Source organism: Amblyomma maculatum, chromosome 5 (genome assembly GCF_055883805.1).
Source record: "Amblyomma maculatum isolate TAMU_Amacu chromosome 5, ASM5588380v1, whole genome shotgun sequence".
Classification (NCBI taxonomy): Eukaryota; Metazoa; Arthropoda; class Arachnida; order Ixodida; family Ixodidae; genus Amblyomma; species Amblyomma maculatum.
Genome location: NC_139348.1, coordinates 19734841 through 19753248, shown reverse-complemented (window position 1 = coordinate 19753248; position 18408 = coordinate 19734841). Strand labels below are relative to the sequence as shown.

The window sequence follows — 18408 nt, the reverse complement described above, 5'->3', positions numbered from 1 at the left end:
AAGCATCCACGCCGCTCTAGAACCAAACACAAAGTTATTTATTACAATCCCCCCTGGCTGCGCGTCAGGTTAGAGGGCGCCAATATTAGGTTCATAGGTGGTGACCCCCCAACATTTCCCCCCTCCCCTCAGTCGCAAGTTCAAGCGGTCCGGTGGTAATACACGGCAGCCGCTACGGGTAAACAAAACACCAACACGAAGACGTGAAGGCCCCGCTGTAACAGGCGGCGGATCAGGTGCTGCTGCTTCTTGAGTTAGGCGGTGAGGCTGGAGAAGTGCGGGATCTGCTGCCCTCAACACAAAGGAAACAAGGTGTAGACGATTCCGCTGCATAATCGTTCCTCGCTCCGTTTCGATGACGAATGACCTTGGACACTATGCCTTTCTCAGAACTGTAGCACTCACTTGGTAGGGTCGAACCCAGACCTGCTCACCGGACTGAAGTGATGGAAGATCCCTGACGCGATGATGTCGGTTTAAGTTCTTTGCACTCCTTTTCTTGCACGAATCATCTCTGAGGGCTACTTCCTCCCTTTCGGTCCAGTGTGTACGAAGCTTTTCATCCGGCTTTGGGACTCGAGCTCTCAGTTGCGTTCCCATTAGGAGCTGAGCCGGGCCGAAGCCACTCACATCTGGTGTATCCCTATAGCAGAGAAGGGCAAAGTGAGGACCCTTTGCCTTACGGAAGATGTCTTTTTAGTTCGGATCATGCGCTCTGGCTCTCCGTTAGACTGTGGGTAATGGGGGCTACTGGTGATGTGGTTGAAACCTTATAAGATGCGAAGAATGCGGCAAATTGGCGTGAAGAAAATGCCGGACCGTTATGTCGGTTTAAGTTCTTTGCACTCCTTTTCTTGCAAGAATCATCTCTGAGGGCTACTTCCTCCCTTTCGGTCCAGTGTATACGAAGCTTTTCATCCGGCTTTGGGACTCGAGCTCTCAGTTGCGTTCCCATTAGGAGCTGAGTCGGGCCGAAGCCACTCACATCTGGTGTATCCCTATAGCAGAGAAGGGCCAAGTGCGGAAGATGTCTTTCTAGTTCGGATCATGCGCTCTGGCTCTCCGTTAGACTGTGGGTAATGGGGGCTACTGGTGATGTGGTTGAAACCTTATAAGATGCGAAGAATGCGGCAAATTGGCGTGAAGAAAATGCCGGACCGTTATCTGACAACCTGTTGCGGTATCCCAAGACGGCCGAACAGGTTTTGAGCACTGGAGCTGTTGTACTTTTCCCTGTCACCACCTCTGGCAACCGGGAGTAGTAGTCCACTATCATCAAGAAGGTTTGAGAATTGTGGTGAAAGAGGTTCATGCCCAAACTCCCCAGGGACGACCAGGGTGGTTTGTAGGAAGGAGTGGGTCCGGTGAATTCACTCGAGTAAGCCCGCACCTTTCACAGCTGGTCACGAGGGAGGTGATCTCCGTGATCGGTATGCGTTGAGGCGCACTGAGTCAGAACGGCACAACACCTTGTTCCAAGCGAATGGTGTACTCATCTCTGAGCGTGCCGAGGCCACGGAACAGTTCAGCACGCAGCGTTGGCTCAGGAGTGTTGACAGTACAAAACATTTAACAACTTCAAGAGCTTGGAGGGCTGGTAGACCCAGTAAAGGTACTGAAAGTAACTAAATGGCGTAAAGACACTGTGATCTGGTCTTCCCTTGCTGATAGCTGTGCCAAATACGAACCCCGTACACGCAGAGGTTGGCCACCGGGCCCTGTAAAAATAGCGTCTACATAGGCGAGCTCAGCCGGGACTCCGGGAAAGTCACTTGGAACTGCGGAAACCTCGGCCCCTGAGTCTACTTTGAACTGAGTTGTGTATTTGTCGACTGTGATATCCACATACTTCGTTTAGCTGGCGTCTCGAGAGCACGCATTTGGATGGCATTGAGTTTGGCCTGCCTCGACTTCCTGGAGGGGCAAGCTTCAGCAAAATGACCTTTTTTACCGCAGCAGTTGAAGATAGAATTCTTTGCCGGGCACTCTGAGCGTGCATGATATGCGCGGCCGCAGAAGAAACAGACCGGAATACCACGATAGCATTCCGACTTCACGTCCGTTGAGCGCGTTCTGGCGTCGACCGGCCGTCGCGAAAACTTTTGAGTCGCAGCACCAATGTTGACCATGCCTTGCGAGGTAGCCTGTGAGAGTGAGTGTTCTTTGTCTGTATCCTCGAACGGACGAGCTTGCGTCCAAGCTTCTTTGAAAGTTAGCTTCGGGTAGCAGCAAAGCTTATCGGAGAGACACGTGTCGACCAATCCAACGACAAACCTGTCACGGACCAAGCGTTCTTCTATCACCGGTGACGGGTAGTGGCAACGTTTGACTAACTTGAACAGTTGGGGCGTAAAATGCGTGGACACTTTCACCAGGTTACTGATTGCGCTTGTGAAAGCGAGACGACTCATAGAGCTCATTACAGGGATGTACGAAGAGCTCGGAGAAGTGTTTGACAACTGCGTCGTAGGAGGCTAACACGGCAGCGTCGAGTGAAAAAGTCTCTAGCAGCGAGCGAGCTTCCGGTCCCATACAGTACAGAAGCGTACGTACTTGCACGTCTTGCGGAGCGTTCCGTAGTCCGGAGACAGCGGCATAGTCCTCGAAGCGAGACTTCCATGAAGACCAACTTGCAGGGTTGCAGAAGTTGAACGCGTCTGGCGGTTGCAGAGTAGGGCCTAGCCACTGGGCCTGCTGGGCGCTTTGGTTAGGGAGCATCTTTTTGCCGTTGACGGCTGTTGAAAGCAACTGTTTTTAGAACAAGTTTTTCATGCTGCTGTCATTTCTGACACCATGTTGCGTGGGCGTTCCCCTGCTGTGTTGCCGGGAGGCCGAGAGAGAGAGCCAAGCAACCACGCTGCTCCAGAACCAAACACGAAGTGATTTATTACAATCCCCCCTGGCTACGCTTAGATGGCGCCACTATTAAGTTTTCTGGGTGGCGACCCCAACAATATGTACGACGCACTTGCGCTCAGGATATATATCTCCCTTTCTATTGAACGTGGTGATGTACGAACTCGCGAGGCAACTACAGAACAGCTAGATGGGCTAAAGTTCGGCATATACGCGAACGATGTTACCCTGTGGACGAATCAGGGCAATGACTTCGACACTGAATATACGTTACAAACAGTAACCGACAGTAACCGGCATCAATAGCAACTGACAGTGTGCGACAGAATTAGTAACCGACAGTGTCACGTGACGGTGACAATGCCGTGATCACAATAGGGCACAGAGGAGCTACAACATTAACCATTTATTAGGGTGACTTGCGCGCTCAAAATAACTAAACTCAACAGCTCGGCGGTAGCGATAGCAGCAAACGTGCTCGTCGGTCATCTAACAAAGAGTTCCCGTCGCTCACGTGCACGCTCAGTTTAAAGGTGGCTAAGAAACAGATAAAACCACAAACTGTTCCTAGCCCAACCTGGAACATTGAAGAAACATACGCGAGTGGCCGGAATCTTCAAGACACATCTCGCCGCATCTTGCGCGACACTGAAACTGATAAAGGTACGTTATGCGACAACGAGCATGAACAAACAAAGAATACAGAATTGATCCGCGCACTTGAATTAGAGTGGTAAGGCCGCTAATTTTCGGCGGCTGTCGAAAAAAGAACAAGATTTGAATGGTTTGCGGCATTACTTCCCCCTTAAACAGGCATCGGCCCGATGCTTACAAAATAAACACAGAAAGGTAAACAAAATACTGGATATTAAAATAACTACAACGTTCGTCTGCGATTATCCGTTCGCTCGTCTTCGCTTAGCAGAACAAGCTTCCAGGGAGGATGAACTGGTGCTGGCGGCTGAAGAGTAAATAGCGTAGTTGCATAGGCCATCAGTGTTTGTGGGAACTGCAATAGATCGGCCTTAAGTTTGCGAGCATCACAGCGCTGCCGCTCAAGCTCACAGATGTGCTGAACTGCGCAATTTCAATGTGTGGAAGGCATATAATGGCCCTCATAGCCACTCGGTTCGCTGCCTCAAGGCGATCACATTGTGATCTTGTGTGTTGAAACTGGGCTGGAAAAAAAAGTACGTTGCATCCAAACTGCCCTTGCCAATTGCTGTGAAATGGACGAATCAGCGCCGCCCTCTGCATCTAATCAAGCCCAAACTATGAGTAGCTTTTTCCCCCGAGGAACCCTTATTTCCTTATTCGTCAAACCTAGAATTTTTAAACTCCAACTTTCCTTTAGTGGGGCACCTGATAGACAGCGACGAAGTGGACTTGTTTCAAGCTACGTGTACGTAGTTTTCGGCCTCGAAAGATGAAGAATAATTGATAAAGCGTATTTCGAGGTAATGCCTTGGGCTGACTTGGGGCAGTCTCCTGAATGAACAAATCGTGGTTTGCGCTCCAGATAGTGATATCATTCGCGTATTGTATATACCAATGTCAGAGATTGCATGCAAGCGCTATGCTAACGAGCTGACAGCGATATTAAATAATTTCAGTAATAATGCCGATCCCTGGGTCACGCCACGTAGCTAAACAATTCGTCCAAACCCGTGAGGCCCATTGGGAATTTCTGCCTCTCATGAATGATTCGACATAACTGCGCACTGTCAGAGGGAGTTTAGTATGTCAACCGAATTCACGATGACAGTATGACTGATGTTGTTATATGGCTTTTCAATATCCATTGCTGCAACGGTCCGGCTGTTGCGGCTGCGGGTTGATGACCGAACTGCTGATGGCAAGAAAGCCAAACTACCCTATGGAGAAAAACCAGTTTTAGTGGGGTGATAGACGCCGTACAGCTCAAGCCACCACAATAATTGTGTAACTAGCATTTTCTCTGCCAGCTTGCATATTGTTGGTGTTAAGGAGATAGGACTTAAGTTTGCAGATCGGTTGGAGGCTTTCCTGGTTTTTGGAAATAGGGTCACTGTATCGTGTAGATAAGCGGAATGCGATGCCTGCGGGCTGCATCATCGGCGCATGCTCGCCACTTGTGTGCCCTTTCCCGGAGCCTGCATAAAACGAGCGCTAATAAACGCTGAGGCGGCTTTTCGTTTGCTCGGAACTGTTCTCGGCAGTTACTTGGACGACACAACGAACAGCTGACTTCCATCACACCTTTGCAGTCAAACTTTGTTCATGGCGTTTAGTTATTGAGGCAGTGTAGTAGTAGTTAGGTTCTTATAAAAATCATATTTAATATTATCCCCGAACCCGACCAACGTGTATTCTGGAGCGTAGGTAGCACTTCGTGTGTGACGCAAAGGTCGTGTTGCTGTCCCAGCATGGTTGAGTAGAACAGGGCATCCATGAAGGCGACCCGCAGACGCTTGCCACGATGCCGGAAGCAGGATAACCTCAATACGGCTGAGGGGCGCTACTAAAATCGTACACCCGGGGTACTGCTTACGCACGCTTAATAATCAGCCGACGTTAATACGGCATGGGGTGCCACCTGCTCGTTCAACGTAAAACGAATCAACCACTATGGCTCTCCATAAATTTTACAGCCATGGCCATAGTAATGACAATGGCTGTAAAATTGATATTGATATGATGAGCCGCAAGTTTTGAGAGAAAGGACCACCTGGCGAAAACGCATATCAATATATACCGCCGACCTTCCTGGAGGAGCAGCACTGTGCACACGACGGTACGTCATGGAAGATGTGTAACCACTGACGCCCGAAATTGATGTCAAGGCGCCTATTCCTATAGCAACATGGCCCACTTCCGGAGTTTGCTAGTTCGTAGTTGGGTCTTGAGCTCCCACACATTCGTAGATATGCCTCTGCAGTTCCACTGTAGTACAACAGGACGGCCGGTAATTGCCATTGCAGGGTTCTAGTTAAAGCGCTGTACTATCACGGACGCCAATTGGACAACTGCCGTCCATAGACCGTAGCAGCGCTGCTGCAGAGTTATCCGTTTGCGTTTTGCTACATTGGTGAGGGATGGAAAATGACACCGCTTGACGGGAGGAGTAAATGCCACTGCGCCATTGACAGATGTTTGAATTGGTGAAAACTTCAGCCGAAGACAAGACACGAGACGCTGTAGCGCCTGTGTCTTGTCTTCTTTTTTGTGGTGTGTTTCGTTTGGCGCCATTTTTCACCAACTCAAGTATGCATCAACTAGTCCAAGAAGCGGCGGCGTTAATTGACATGTGGTGGTTGATTCCGCATCTCGTTGACGTCGAGCAGGGAGATCGTGGTTTTGCGAAGATTGCTGATCTCCGCTACTGCGGCCGTAGTCATGCGGTAGTTTAGATGTACTGCTGTGTTTTGTTTAATGATGTCGGCGGCGTTCCTAGTGTACCATATTGTTCGATGCCTGCTTAGCTGGAAGTGCACTCGATGGGGCACAGTAAGGCCGGCCACTCGTCATCCCACTTAAAAGCCGACAAATGACTGGACATTTGCCCAGTGGTCACGCTGTCAAGTATGGGCCAATGCGTCGTGGCCCGGCGACGCGCCTTTTGCGTTGCCTTTTGATTTGTAGGACACATTGGTGGTGTTACTTCATGGTAGTTTGATTTGCAAGGTCCACACTGATGCGCAACGTTTCTTTCAGAGAACACTGTGCGTGGAACAGCTCACACTGAAGTACTGCCTGATAATCGCTGCCGTTGACCGTGTAAACGACGCAACACTGTAAAAAGTCGGAAGCTTCAACTAGATACACCTGGACAGGCACTGGGATTTCGCTTAATAACGGAATGCTCGTGAGCGTTTGCAGTCGTTCGACGGAATTGAGAGCCGGGAGAAACATAGTATAGTATCCGACTGCCACGAAATCGGCACACATTTTTATTAGGTCCGCGCGGCAATGCATATAACATTCTAGCATATTATAAACGACTCCTTTTCCTCGCGAGGAAAGCGCGTAACCTTGCACGCATCGGCGTCACCCTCATTCTCATCGCTCGGCTGCGATGGTGACTCACCCGGACGGAAGGTACTCATCCTCTCCTAAGTTTCGGCCGCGCCTAACCAATGACGACGCGCGGGTCGGCGGAAGGAAGAGGGAATGCTTAAAAGTGCAAAGTTGCGTGCATGTGTGTGCCGGCCTTGGCGCATCGTAACAGACAGACGCGGCGTGCCCTATTTTTGAAGTCGCGTCGCTAGAGCAGCCAGCTATTGTATGAGCCATCGTTGCTACGAGTTAGCAAGTGATACTGCTCGGTTGCCGGGGTCAATCCGCTGCTCGGCACGCCGACTTATCTGCGAGGGAGCGGGGCTCGTATTACATTGCGACCACATCGCGACTATCCAGATGTCGGTCTGCGACGGCCCCGTGTGAACAAACTGCTGTTTGTATATTTGTTTGACTTCCTCGCGTATTTTTGACGGTTGTAAAGCCCCTGCGTTTATGAGTCTCTAATGCATGCTTTGCACTGCCTTTCTGTGAACCTAGTGTCTGTGTTGTCAGTGTTGGTGTGTATCCTCTGTATCATCTCTTGCTGTGTATAAAGTTGTTACTTCTGACTCCGACCCTTACTATGGTTTGAACCGGCTCAAGCTGGGCACCAAACGGCTACCCCTTCTCTCATTACAGGTTATTGATTTCCGACTGAGCTTGCCAAGCAAGTCGAGGGCATCTCCTCCGAGACCGAGACAGCTACTCATACTCACTGTAAGGGTGTCTGGGAGTGTGTGCACAATAACGGCCCATCGTTAATAACAACATATTATTAACGGGTGAGAATTATTCTCGCATTCACGGCAAGATGTTTGGTGAACTCAAGCTCAGAAGACACAGCACAAATTTGAAGTATTTACGAACAGGTCATAAACAGTGTAACAGCAGAACGATAGCGATAGGTGCCACGGGGAAGCAGGTTGTGTAAGATACACCGAGTAGGGCTATGTATTGTCATTTCGGCAGTTCAGAGTTATGAATCTCAAGGATATTGTTACATTAGGCGGCGCATGCACTGATATGCGCATAAGGAAGGAAGAAGAAGAATCTCGTGAGTTTTGGAGAAGACGACGTTCGAGCAGTGTCGGCTGGTGCCTGGTTGACGTTGCTATGTTTCTGTCTGCTGTGTGCTGTGTCATCTTGGACTAATCTCTTGGCCTTACCTAGCCACGTATCGTCTTGGTGAAGGCGACTAAAGATCCCCGTGCGCACAGAATAGATTAGAAGAGTAAAATAGCAGAAAAAGTTGGATTTGCGCAGTGACCGCCACCTACCTGGGCTCACAACGACGTCAGCAACGACCACTATGACCTCCGAGACAGCCCCTACCATCGCAGCAACATCGGCTTAGCCAGTGGTACTCACAAAGATCTGCCACTCTCCCATCTTTAATGGCGAAGACAAGCCGGACGTTGACGACTGGCTAGATGAGTAAAAGCGCTGCAGCAGAAACAACCACTGGGACGCGACCATTATGCTGGCGAACATAATCTTCTATATGCCGGGAACAGCTCGGACGTGATTCCAAAATCACGCGCAAGAGCTAGTGACCTGGGAAATCTATAAACAAAAGCTTCAGGACTTTGTTCGGAAAGGCGATTGGACGGGCTCGCGCAGCAAAAACAAATTTCTACTCGCACTCAATCCCTACATTGCCTATATTCAAGACGTGCTTTCGTTGTGCCGCAAAGTGAACAGCTCCATGCCAGAAAGTGACAAGATAGGGCATATCGTCAAGGGTATAGCGGATGATACATTCAACATCCTCTTCTGCAAGGATTGCTCTACCGTCGACTCTGTACTTCAAGTCTGTCGAAAATTTGAGCAGGCTAAACAATGACGTCTCCTACATCGCTTTGAGAGCCATCCGAACACGGCGCCTACATCATCCTGCGCTGACCTGGCACCTTTGCAACAGCCTTCTCATCCAGCGAACATGATACAGATAATCCGGAGAGAACTCGAGGCTTTAGCTCCTGCACCACTCACATCTCCGCTGCCCGACACCATGGCCATGATACAGGCCGTTGTTCGCCAGGAACTTGCCAACGTCGGTCTCTCCTCCAGTCTCGAGCCGCCACCATCACCAACGCACCCTTTTCCTGTAGTGGCTGCTGCTACCGCAAGACAGGCTTCCCCACGCTGCTACCTCAGCAGCAATCCTGCAGAGGCGCACCTTAGACGACAGTCCAATTTGCTTCATTTGCTGTCGCGCTGGCTACCCATTGCGTTATTGCCATAGCCGTATCTTCTTCGCCCCTCGCTCTTATTACAACGCCGACCGTCGATACTACAATGGACCTCGACGAATCCCTGACCAACCAGAGGAGCCCCCTCCCGCCTATGATGGACCTGGACATTATCTTCATAAAACAGATCAGCCTCGAAACGAAACCGTCTCCACTGCCCGTCGCCGCAGCCGATCTCCATCCCCACAGGCTCGCCGATCCCGTTCACCGGTGCCTCATCGCAGCTCCTCCCCGCCATACACCAGCAGCTACACGGTAAACTAGCGAGTACAGTGCCCGGGACTGACGCTGCATTACTGACCCGGACTGTCAACTCAGAACTGACCCCCCCCCCCACCCAAATGTAACCTGATTGACATCCTTGTGAAAGGAGTCTCAGTTTCTGCGGTTATTGACACTGGAGCACATATTTCAGTCCTCATTTCGTGATTTCGCCAGCGCCTCAAAACCGTTCTTACGCCCGCTAACACCTCTACAGTTTGAGTGGCTGATGAAAACACTGCTACCATCATCGGAATGTGCACTGCGCGCGTCAGCATCGCCGGCCACCACGTCCCTGTGCTCTTCGCCGTCCTTCCTCTTACCCTCAAGACGTGATTTTAGGCCTAGACTTTTTAACAGCCCGTTCCGCTCTCATTGACTGTATCTTCGGACTTCTGCGCCTAGCCCTGCTCCATTGTATTCACGAGCCTAGTGCTGACCATTCCTAGCCTCACCTCCGCTCCAGTAAATTTACTCGCCTACCTCCCAAGGCGACAATATACGTGCCCATGTAACCTTTTCCCCCCCTTCCTGATGGCGACAACGTTGTTAGCCCCATCACTGACGTCACTCTACTGCGCAACATCATCCTACCTCATAACATTGTACACTTCGAGAATAACCTCACCAACATTCCCGTACTCAACTTCAGCATGTCTACGCAAGTTCTCCTGGAGGGCATTTTCCTTGCCGAGCTGTCGCCTTTGTCTAGCTTTGCTGTTTCTGCAGTGCTGTTCGACCGTCACGCCGAGGTACCTGCACAACCAGTCCCGTCACATAGAGGCATCTCAGCCGTGGTTGCCTCTGACCTGCGTCCCGAATATGCCAGAGCCCTTGCTGGCCTTTTGCGGTCATACAGCGACATTTTTGATTTCGGCCACGGATTCCTGGGCCAAACGTCCGTCGTCACACATCGCATCGATACTGGAGATACCCGCTCTATTCAGCGACGGCCTCACAGAGTTGCTCTTTCCGAACGCCCGATCATTCAGGAGGAGGTGTAGAAAATGTTTGCCAGCAGCATTTACTACTCGTCAAAAAGAAAGACAACAGCTGGAGGTTTTGCGTAGATTATCCACACTTAAACAAGATAACAAAGAAAGACGTGTACCCTCTTCTAAGGATCGATAGCGCCCTCGACTGCCTCCATGGTGCCAGCTACTCCTCCATCGATCTCCGTTCTGGATATTGGCAGATCTCTGTTTACGTAAGAGATCGTGAAAAGACGGCTTTTGCCACCCCGGATGGCCTCTACCAATTCTAGGTGATGCATTTCGGCTTATGTAATGCCCCTGCAACCTTCGAGAGCATGATGGACTCTTTACTAAGCAGGTTCAAATGGGCCACATGTCTGTGCTACCTCTATGACGTCATCGTATTTTCATCAGCGTTTGAGGGCCACCTCCATCATGTTTCGGGTATTCTTGGCGCATTCAGACGGGCTGGCCTGAAGATGAACTCCAAGAAGTGTAATTGTTGCCGCCGGGACCTCAAGGTTGTAAGACATTTGGTCAACATCCATAGCATCCAGCCAGACCCCGACAAAATTCGAGCTGTAAGTGGTTATCCCATACCGAAATCTAGCAGTGACGTGCGTAGCTTCCTCGGACTTTGCTCATATTTCCGGCGATTTGTACCAAACTTCGCGGAGATCGCCCGTCCACGTACGCAGCTTCAGAAAAAAGGTCTCCTTTTCCTGAGGCCGCGAACAATCGGCCGCCTTCGTCGCTCTTATTGCCCACCTCACCGGTTCGCGTGTTGGCTCACTTCAATCCGTCAGCGCCGACAGAAGTACGCACCAACGCAAGTGGTCATGGAATTGGTGCCGTTCTTGCACAACGTCAGCTCAGCTCCCCTCGCGTCATCGCCTATGCCAGCAGACTCCTCTCTGCGGCCGAACAGAATTATTCCGTCACTAAACGTGAGTTCTTAGCCATAGCTTGGGCCATTACGAAGTTCCGCCCTTACTTGTATGGGCGGCCATTCACAGTAGTCACTGACCACTACGCATTGTGTTGGCTTTCCACACTCAAAGACCCTACTGGCCGCCTTGGAAGTTGGAGCTTGCGCCTTCAGGAGTACAATTTTTCAGCCGTTATAAGTCTGGCCAGTTGCATCGAGACGCCGATTGCCTGTCCCGTCATCCAGTCGACCCGCCAGGCCAACCTGAATGTGACAACGACGCTTGCATGCTCTCTATTTCTGACTTTTCCAATATTCGCAGTGAGTAACGCCAGGACCCTCAGCTTCGCGAAATTATCAATCGCCTCAGCGGTGATCGCCATGACCATTTCCTTCGTTTGTTTGTGCTCCACGACGGCACCTTATACCGGCACAATATGCGACCTGATAGCCCCAACCTTCTACTAGTAGTCCCTCAGCACCTACGCACAGCCGTCCTTGAACAGCTTCACGACGTTCTCACAGCGGGGCATCTAGGCGTCTTTCGCACATACTACAGTGTGCGCCGTCGGTTCTTTTGGCCAAGCCTATACCGCGCAATCCGCCGCTAAGTGGCGGCCTGTGACCGCTGTCAACGCCGGAAAAACCCATCAGTTTTACCAGCTGGACTTCTGCAGCCGACCGACATCCCCATAGACCCATTTTCTCGAGTGGATCTGGATCTTTTAGGGCCTTTTACACTGTCCGCATCGGGGAACAAATGGACTGCGGTGGCAACTCATTACATCACACGCTACACGGTCACACGAGCAATACCAACCAGTTGTGCAACTGATGTCGCTGCTTTCCTCCTCAACGACGTTATACTTGTCCATGGAGCTCCCCGCCGACTGCTCACCGACCGTGGCCGTTCCTTTCTTGCGCGTATAGTCGACGAGATCCTACATTTGTGCAACGTTCGTCATTCTTTCACGACTGCCTACCGCCCACAGACTAGCGGTCTTACCAAACGCCTTAACTGGACACTAACTGACATGCTGACAATGTACGTTTCTGACGATCACCGCGACTGGAATATAACACTGCCGTTTGTGACATTTGCATAAAATTCGTCGCGTCACGACGCCATCGGCTACTCCCCTTCTATCTTCTATACGACCGTGAACCTCTGCTTCGTTTTGACAGCCTGCTTCTTTCTGTTGCCACTACCAGCTCATATGCTCGTGACGCCATAGCACGAGCTGATGCTGCCCGCGTTGTTGGCCGCAACCGGCTCGCAGCCTGCCAGCACTCCCAGAAACGTCGATATGATTTCTGTCATCGCAACACCCAGTATTCTTGCCGGTCTCTCATGCTGCTTTGGACCCCAGCTCGCCGCGTTGGCCTCTCGGAACACCTTTTGCTCTGCTATACAAGACCCTACCGTATTCTACAAGTGACTCCAGTCACATACGAAATTGCGCCCTTGCATCGCGAAACGCATACCTCTACACCACGCACCCAGACGGTCCATGTTGTACGCCTCACGCCGTACTACACGGACCCTGGTTTGGACGCTAGTACGCACCAGGACGGTGCTTTTCAGCCGGCGGGGCAGTTATACAATAGACGATGCATGCACCGATATGCGCATAAGGAAGGAAGAAGAAGAATCTCGTGGGTTTTGGAGAAGACGACGTTCGAGCAGTGTCGGCTGGTGCCTGGTTGACGCTGCTGTGTGTGCTGTGTCAACTTGGACTAATAGCCTTACCTAGCCACATATCAATATTATTGAGTTCGGACTACATACGGGTCTAAAGGAGCGTAACTGTGAAAATGGGTGGGTCAAAAAGTAAAGGAGCGACAAGAGGCTAAGAAGGAAAGATAGAAGCAGAGAAAAGAAAATGAGAAAATGTCTCAGGAAGCAGGCAGAACGAGAGAGATGAAAAAGCGGATGTTAGATAAAAAAAGATAATTCTTTAAAAAGAGTGTTAATCTTCTGAAGAGCTGAAGTTCAGCGTTTGAAGGGTATCACCGAGCCGGGGGAGATAACATATCCCTGTATAGGGTTTGAGAGTGTACAAACTCGCTCGGTCACAATCCCCAAAAAGGGTGAGACTATCTCCAGAAGTCAGAGTAAGGTTGCGCAGTAGCCTGTTCTTGCAACAGATATTTCGCAAAGAGAGTGAAAGAGAGGGCTCTTCTGGAGCTAAGATTTCTCTGAAAAGTGAGAATATGCCGTCCGACAACACAGGTGGCGCTGAAACTGCGAAGGCAATTGTCAAGAAGTTGTGCTTTTCGCTGAAGGGGAAGGAGGGCAGGATTCTAGCTCCCCAATATATTTATTGCACCATGTCTGAGTGCATGAGTGACCGAAAGGAAGAGCTGTCAAATAGCAGTGAGCATGAACGTTCGGATAGAGCTGTAAGAGAGGACAGCACTTTCCCAGGAATTCAAGAACCGGTTTCGAGGGACGGCTCGACTACCGAGGAGGCACCACTCACTGATGAAGAAGAAAAAGTCTTTTCCTCTTAGAAAAATGACAGTGCAGATCATGAACCGAAGCAGTCAGATTGACAGTTGCACAAATGCTGAAGCATGGAATGAAAAGTTTGAGAATAGAGCTTTCAATTAATGTGAGGAGAAAAAGTATAGAATGAATGATGAAATGATGACCCCTGCGTTAAAGAGATACGACTGAACGGATAGAGCTGTAAGAGAGGACAGCACTTTCCCAGGAATTCAAGAACCGGTTTCGAGGGACGGCTCGACTACCGAGGAGGCACCACTCACTGATGAAGAAGAAAAAGTCTTTTCCTCTTAGAAAAATGACAGTGCAGATCATGAACCGAAGCAGTCAGATTGACGGTTGCACAAATGCTGAAGCATGGAATGAAAAGTTTGAGAATAGAGCTTTCAATTAATGTGAGGAGAAAAAGTATAGAATGAATGATGAAATGATGACCCCTGCGTTAAAGAGATACGACTGAACGGATAGAGCTGTAAGAGAGGACAGCACTTTCCCAGGAATTCAAGAACCGGTTTCGAGGGACGGCTCGACTACCGAGGAGGCACCACTCACTGATGAAGAAGAAAAAGTATTTTCCTCTTAGAAAAATGACAGTGCAGATCATGAACCGAAGCAGTCAGATTGACGGTTGCACAAATGCTGAAGCATGGAATGAAAAGTTTGAGAATAGAGCTTTCAATTAATGTGAGGAGAAAAAGTATAGAATGAATGATGAAATGATGACCCCTGCGTTAAAGAGATACGACTGAACGGATAGAGCTGTAAGAGAGGACAGCACTTTCCCAGGAATTCAAGAACCGGTTTCGAGGGACGGCTCGACTACCGAGGAGGCACCACTCACTGATGAAGAAGAAAAAGTCTTTTCCTCTTAGAAAAATGACAGTGCAGATCATGAACCGAAGCAGTCAGATTGACGGTTGCACAAATGCTGAAGCATGGAATGAAAAGTTTGAGAATAGAGCTTTCAATTAATGTGAGGAGAAAAAGTATAGAATGAATGATGAAATGATGACCCCTGCGTTAAAGAGATACGACTGAACGGATAGACCTGTAAGAAAGGACAGCACTTTCCCAGGTATTCAAGAACCGGTTTCGAGGGACGGCTTGACTACCGAGGAGGCACCACTCAGTGATGAAGAGGAGAAAATTTTTTCCTCTTAGAAAAATGACAGTGCAGATCATGAACCGAAGCAGTCAGATTGACGGTTGCACAAATGCTGAAGCATGGAATGAAAAGTTTGAGAATAGAGCTTTCAATTAATGTGAGGAGAAAAAGTATAGAATGAATGATGAAATGATGTCCCCTGCGTTAAAGAGATACGACTGAACGGATAGACCTGTAAGAAAGGACAGCACTTTCCCAGGTATTCAAGAACCGGTTTCGAGGGACGGCTTGACTACCGAGGAGGCACCACTCAGTGATGAAGAGGAGAAAATTTTTTCCTCTTAGAAAAATGACAGTGCAGATCATGAACCGAAGCAGTCAGATTGACGGTTGCACAAATGCTGAAGCATGGAATGAAAATTTTGAGAATAGAGCTTTCAATTAATGTGAGGAGAAAAAGTATAGAATGAATGATGAAATGATGTCCCCTGCGTTAAAGAGATACGACTGAACGGATAGACCTGTAAGAAAGGACAGCACTTTCCCAGGTATTCAAGAACCGGTTTCGAGGGACGGCTTGACTACCGAGGAGGCACCACTCAGTGATGAAGAGGAGAAAATTTTTTCCTCTTAGAAAAATGACAGTGCAGATCATGAACCGAAGCAGTCAGATTGACGGTTGCACAAATGCTGAAGCATGGAATGAAAATTTTGAGAATAGAGCTTTCAATTAATGTGAGGAGAAAAAGTATAGAATGAATGATGAAATGATGTCCCCTGCGTTAAAGAGATACGACTGAACGGATAGACCTGTAAGAAAGGACAGCAGTTTCCCAGGTATTCAAGAACCGGTTTCGAGGGACGGCTTGACTACCGAGGAGGCACCACTCAGTGATGAAGAGGAGAAAATTTTTTCCTCTTAGAAAAATGACAGTGCAGATCATGAACCGAAGCAGTCAGATTGACGGTTGCACAAATGCTGAAGCATGGAATGAAAATTTTGAGAATAGAGCTTTCAATTAATGTGAGGAGAAAAAGTATAGAATGAATGATGAAATGATGTCCCCTGCGTTAAAGAGATACGACTGAACGGATAGACCTGTAAGAAAGGACAGCACTTTCCCAGGTATTCAAGAACCGGTTTCGAGGGACGGCTTGACTACCGAGGAGGCACCACTCAGTGATGAAGAGGAGAAAATTTTTTCCTCTTAGAAAAATGACAGTGCAGATCATGAACCGAAGCAGTCAGATTGACGGTTGCACAAATGCTGAAGCATGGAATGAAAATTTTGAGAATAGAGCTTTCAATTAATGTGAGGAGAAAAAGTATAGAATGAATGATGAAATGATGTCCCCTGCGTTAAAGAGATACGACTGAACGGATAGACCTGTAAGAAAGGACAGCACTTTCCCAGGTATTCAAGAACCGGTTTCGAGGGACGGCTTGACTACCGAGGAGGCACCACTCAGTGATGAAGAGGAGAAAATTTTTTCCTCTTAGAAAAATGACAGTGCAGATCATGAACCGAAGCAGTCAGATTGACGGTTGCACAAATGCTGAAGCATGGAATGAAAATTTTGAGAATAGAGCTTTCAATTAATGTGAGGAGAAAAAGTATAGAATGAATGATGAAATGATGACCCCTGCATTAAAGAGATACGACTGAACGGATAGAGCTGTAAGAAAGGACAGCACTTTCCCAGGTATTCAAGAACCGGTTTCGAGGGACAGCTTGACTACCGAGGAGGCACCACTCAGTGATGAAGAGGAGAAAATTTTTTCCTCTTAGAAAAATTACAGTGCAGATCATGAACCGAAGCAGTCAGATTGACGGTTGCACAAATGCTGAAGCATGGAATGAAAATTTTGAGAATAGAGCTTTCAATTAATGTGAGGAGAAAAAGTATAGAATGAATGATGAAATGATGTCCCCTGCGTTAAAGAGATACGACTGAACGGATAGACCTGTAAGAAAGGACAGCACTTTCCCAGGTATTCAAGAACCGGTTTCGAGGGACGGCTTGACTACCGAGGAGGCACCACTCAGTGATGAAGAGGAGAAAATTTTTTCCTCTTAGAAAAATGACAGTGCAGATCATGAACCGAAGCAGTCAGATTGACGGTTGCACAAATGCTGAAGCATGGAATGATAATTTTGAGAATAGAGCTTTCAATTAATGTGAGGAGAAAAAGTATAGAATGAATGATGAAATGATGTCCCCTGCGTTAAAGAGATACGACTGAACGGATAGAGCTGTAAGAAAGGACAGCACTTTCCAGGTATTCAAGAACCGGTTTCGAGGGACGGCTTGACTACCGAGGAGGCACCACTCAGTGATGAAGAGGAGAAAATTTTTTCCTCTTAGAAAAATGACAGTGCAGTAACTTAACGAGATTGGAGGAGGTTTCCCTTAGAAGGATAAGAGCTGGGGCGGCCCTTACCCCGTCGGTAAAATGCCGATGGGAATCGCAAGCTGAAATCGGACCAACAACATGCCCAAAGTGTTCCACACCAGCTGCAGAAGTGGATGTTCGTCACCTGCTATGGACTTGTGCAGGGACAAGGGAATCAAGGACAAAGATTCTGCGCGAAGTGGGTCTAACCACAACAAGGGAAGATGACTTTTCTAAATGGCTCACCGACAACGCTAAGAGCGGGAGCCTGCTCCGGTTCCTCACGGAAAACCATTTACATGAGTTTATATAATATGTCTTATGGCAAGTTTGCGTACAAAAAAAAAAAAAAAAAAAAAGATCATGAACCGAAGCAGTCAGATTGACGGTTGCACAAATGCTGAAGCATGGAATGAAAATTTTGAGAATAGAGCTTTCAATTATTGTGAGGAGAAAAAGTATAGAATGAATGATGAAATGATGTCCCCTGCGTTAAAGAGATACGACTGAACGGATAGAGCTGTAAGAAAGGACAGCACTTTCCCAGGTATTCAAGAACCGGTTTCGAGGGACGGCTTGACTACCGAGGAGGCACCACTCAGTGATGAAGAGGAGAAAATTTTTTCCTCTTAGAAAAATGACAGTGCAGATCATGAACCGAAGCCGTCAGATTGACGGTTGCACAAATGCTGAAGCATGGAATGAAAATTTTGAGAATAGAGCTTTCAATTAATGTGAGGAGAAAAAGTATAGAATGAATGATGAAATGATGTCCCCTGCGTTAAAGAGATACGACTGAACGGATAGAGCTGTATGAAAGGACAGCACTTTCCCAGGTATTCAAGAACCGGTTTCGAGGGACGGCTTGACTACCGAGGAGGCACCACTCAGTGATGAAGAGGAGAAAATTGTTTCCTCTTAGAAAAATGACAGTGCAGATCATGAACCGAAGCAGTCAGATTGACGGTTGCACAAATGCTGAAGCATGGAATGAAAATTTTGAGAATAGAGCTTTCAATTAATGTGAGGAGAAAAAGTATAGAATGAATGATGAAATGATGTCCCCTTCGTTAAAGAGTTACGACTGAAC

At 48.5% G+C, this 18408-nt stretch overlaps 1 protein-coding gene and 1 pseudogene across 1 annotated transcript in view; both read right to left on the bottom strand.

Annotated features, from left to right (window-relative positions):
* Positions 1 to 1312, bottom strand: part of LOC146187839 (TATA-box-binding protein-like) — a 59074-nt gene extending 57762 nt beyond the window's left edge. The window contains exon 1 of the mRNA XM_084604932.1: positions 1173 to 1312. Within this exon, the coding sequence (XP_084461058.1) occupies positions 1173 to 1312 (140 nt within the window). The remainder of the gene's footprint in view (positions 1 to 1172) is intronic.
* A 266-nt stretch (positions 1313 to 1578) lies between these two features.
* Positions 1579 to 2718, bottom strand: LOC146187838 (uncharacterized; annotated as a pseudogene).
* Between the last annotated feature and the right edge of the window lie 15690 nt (positions 2719 to 18408).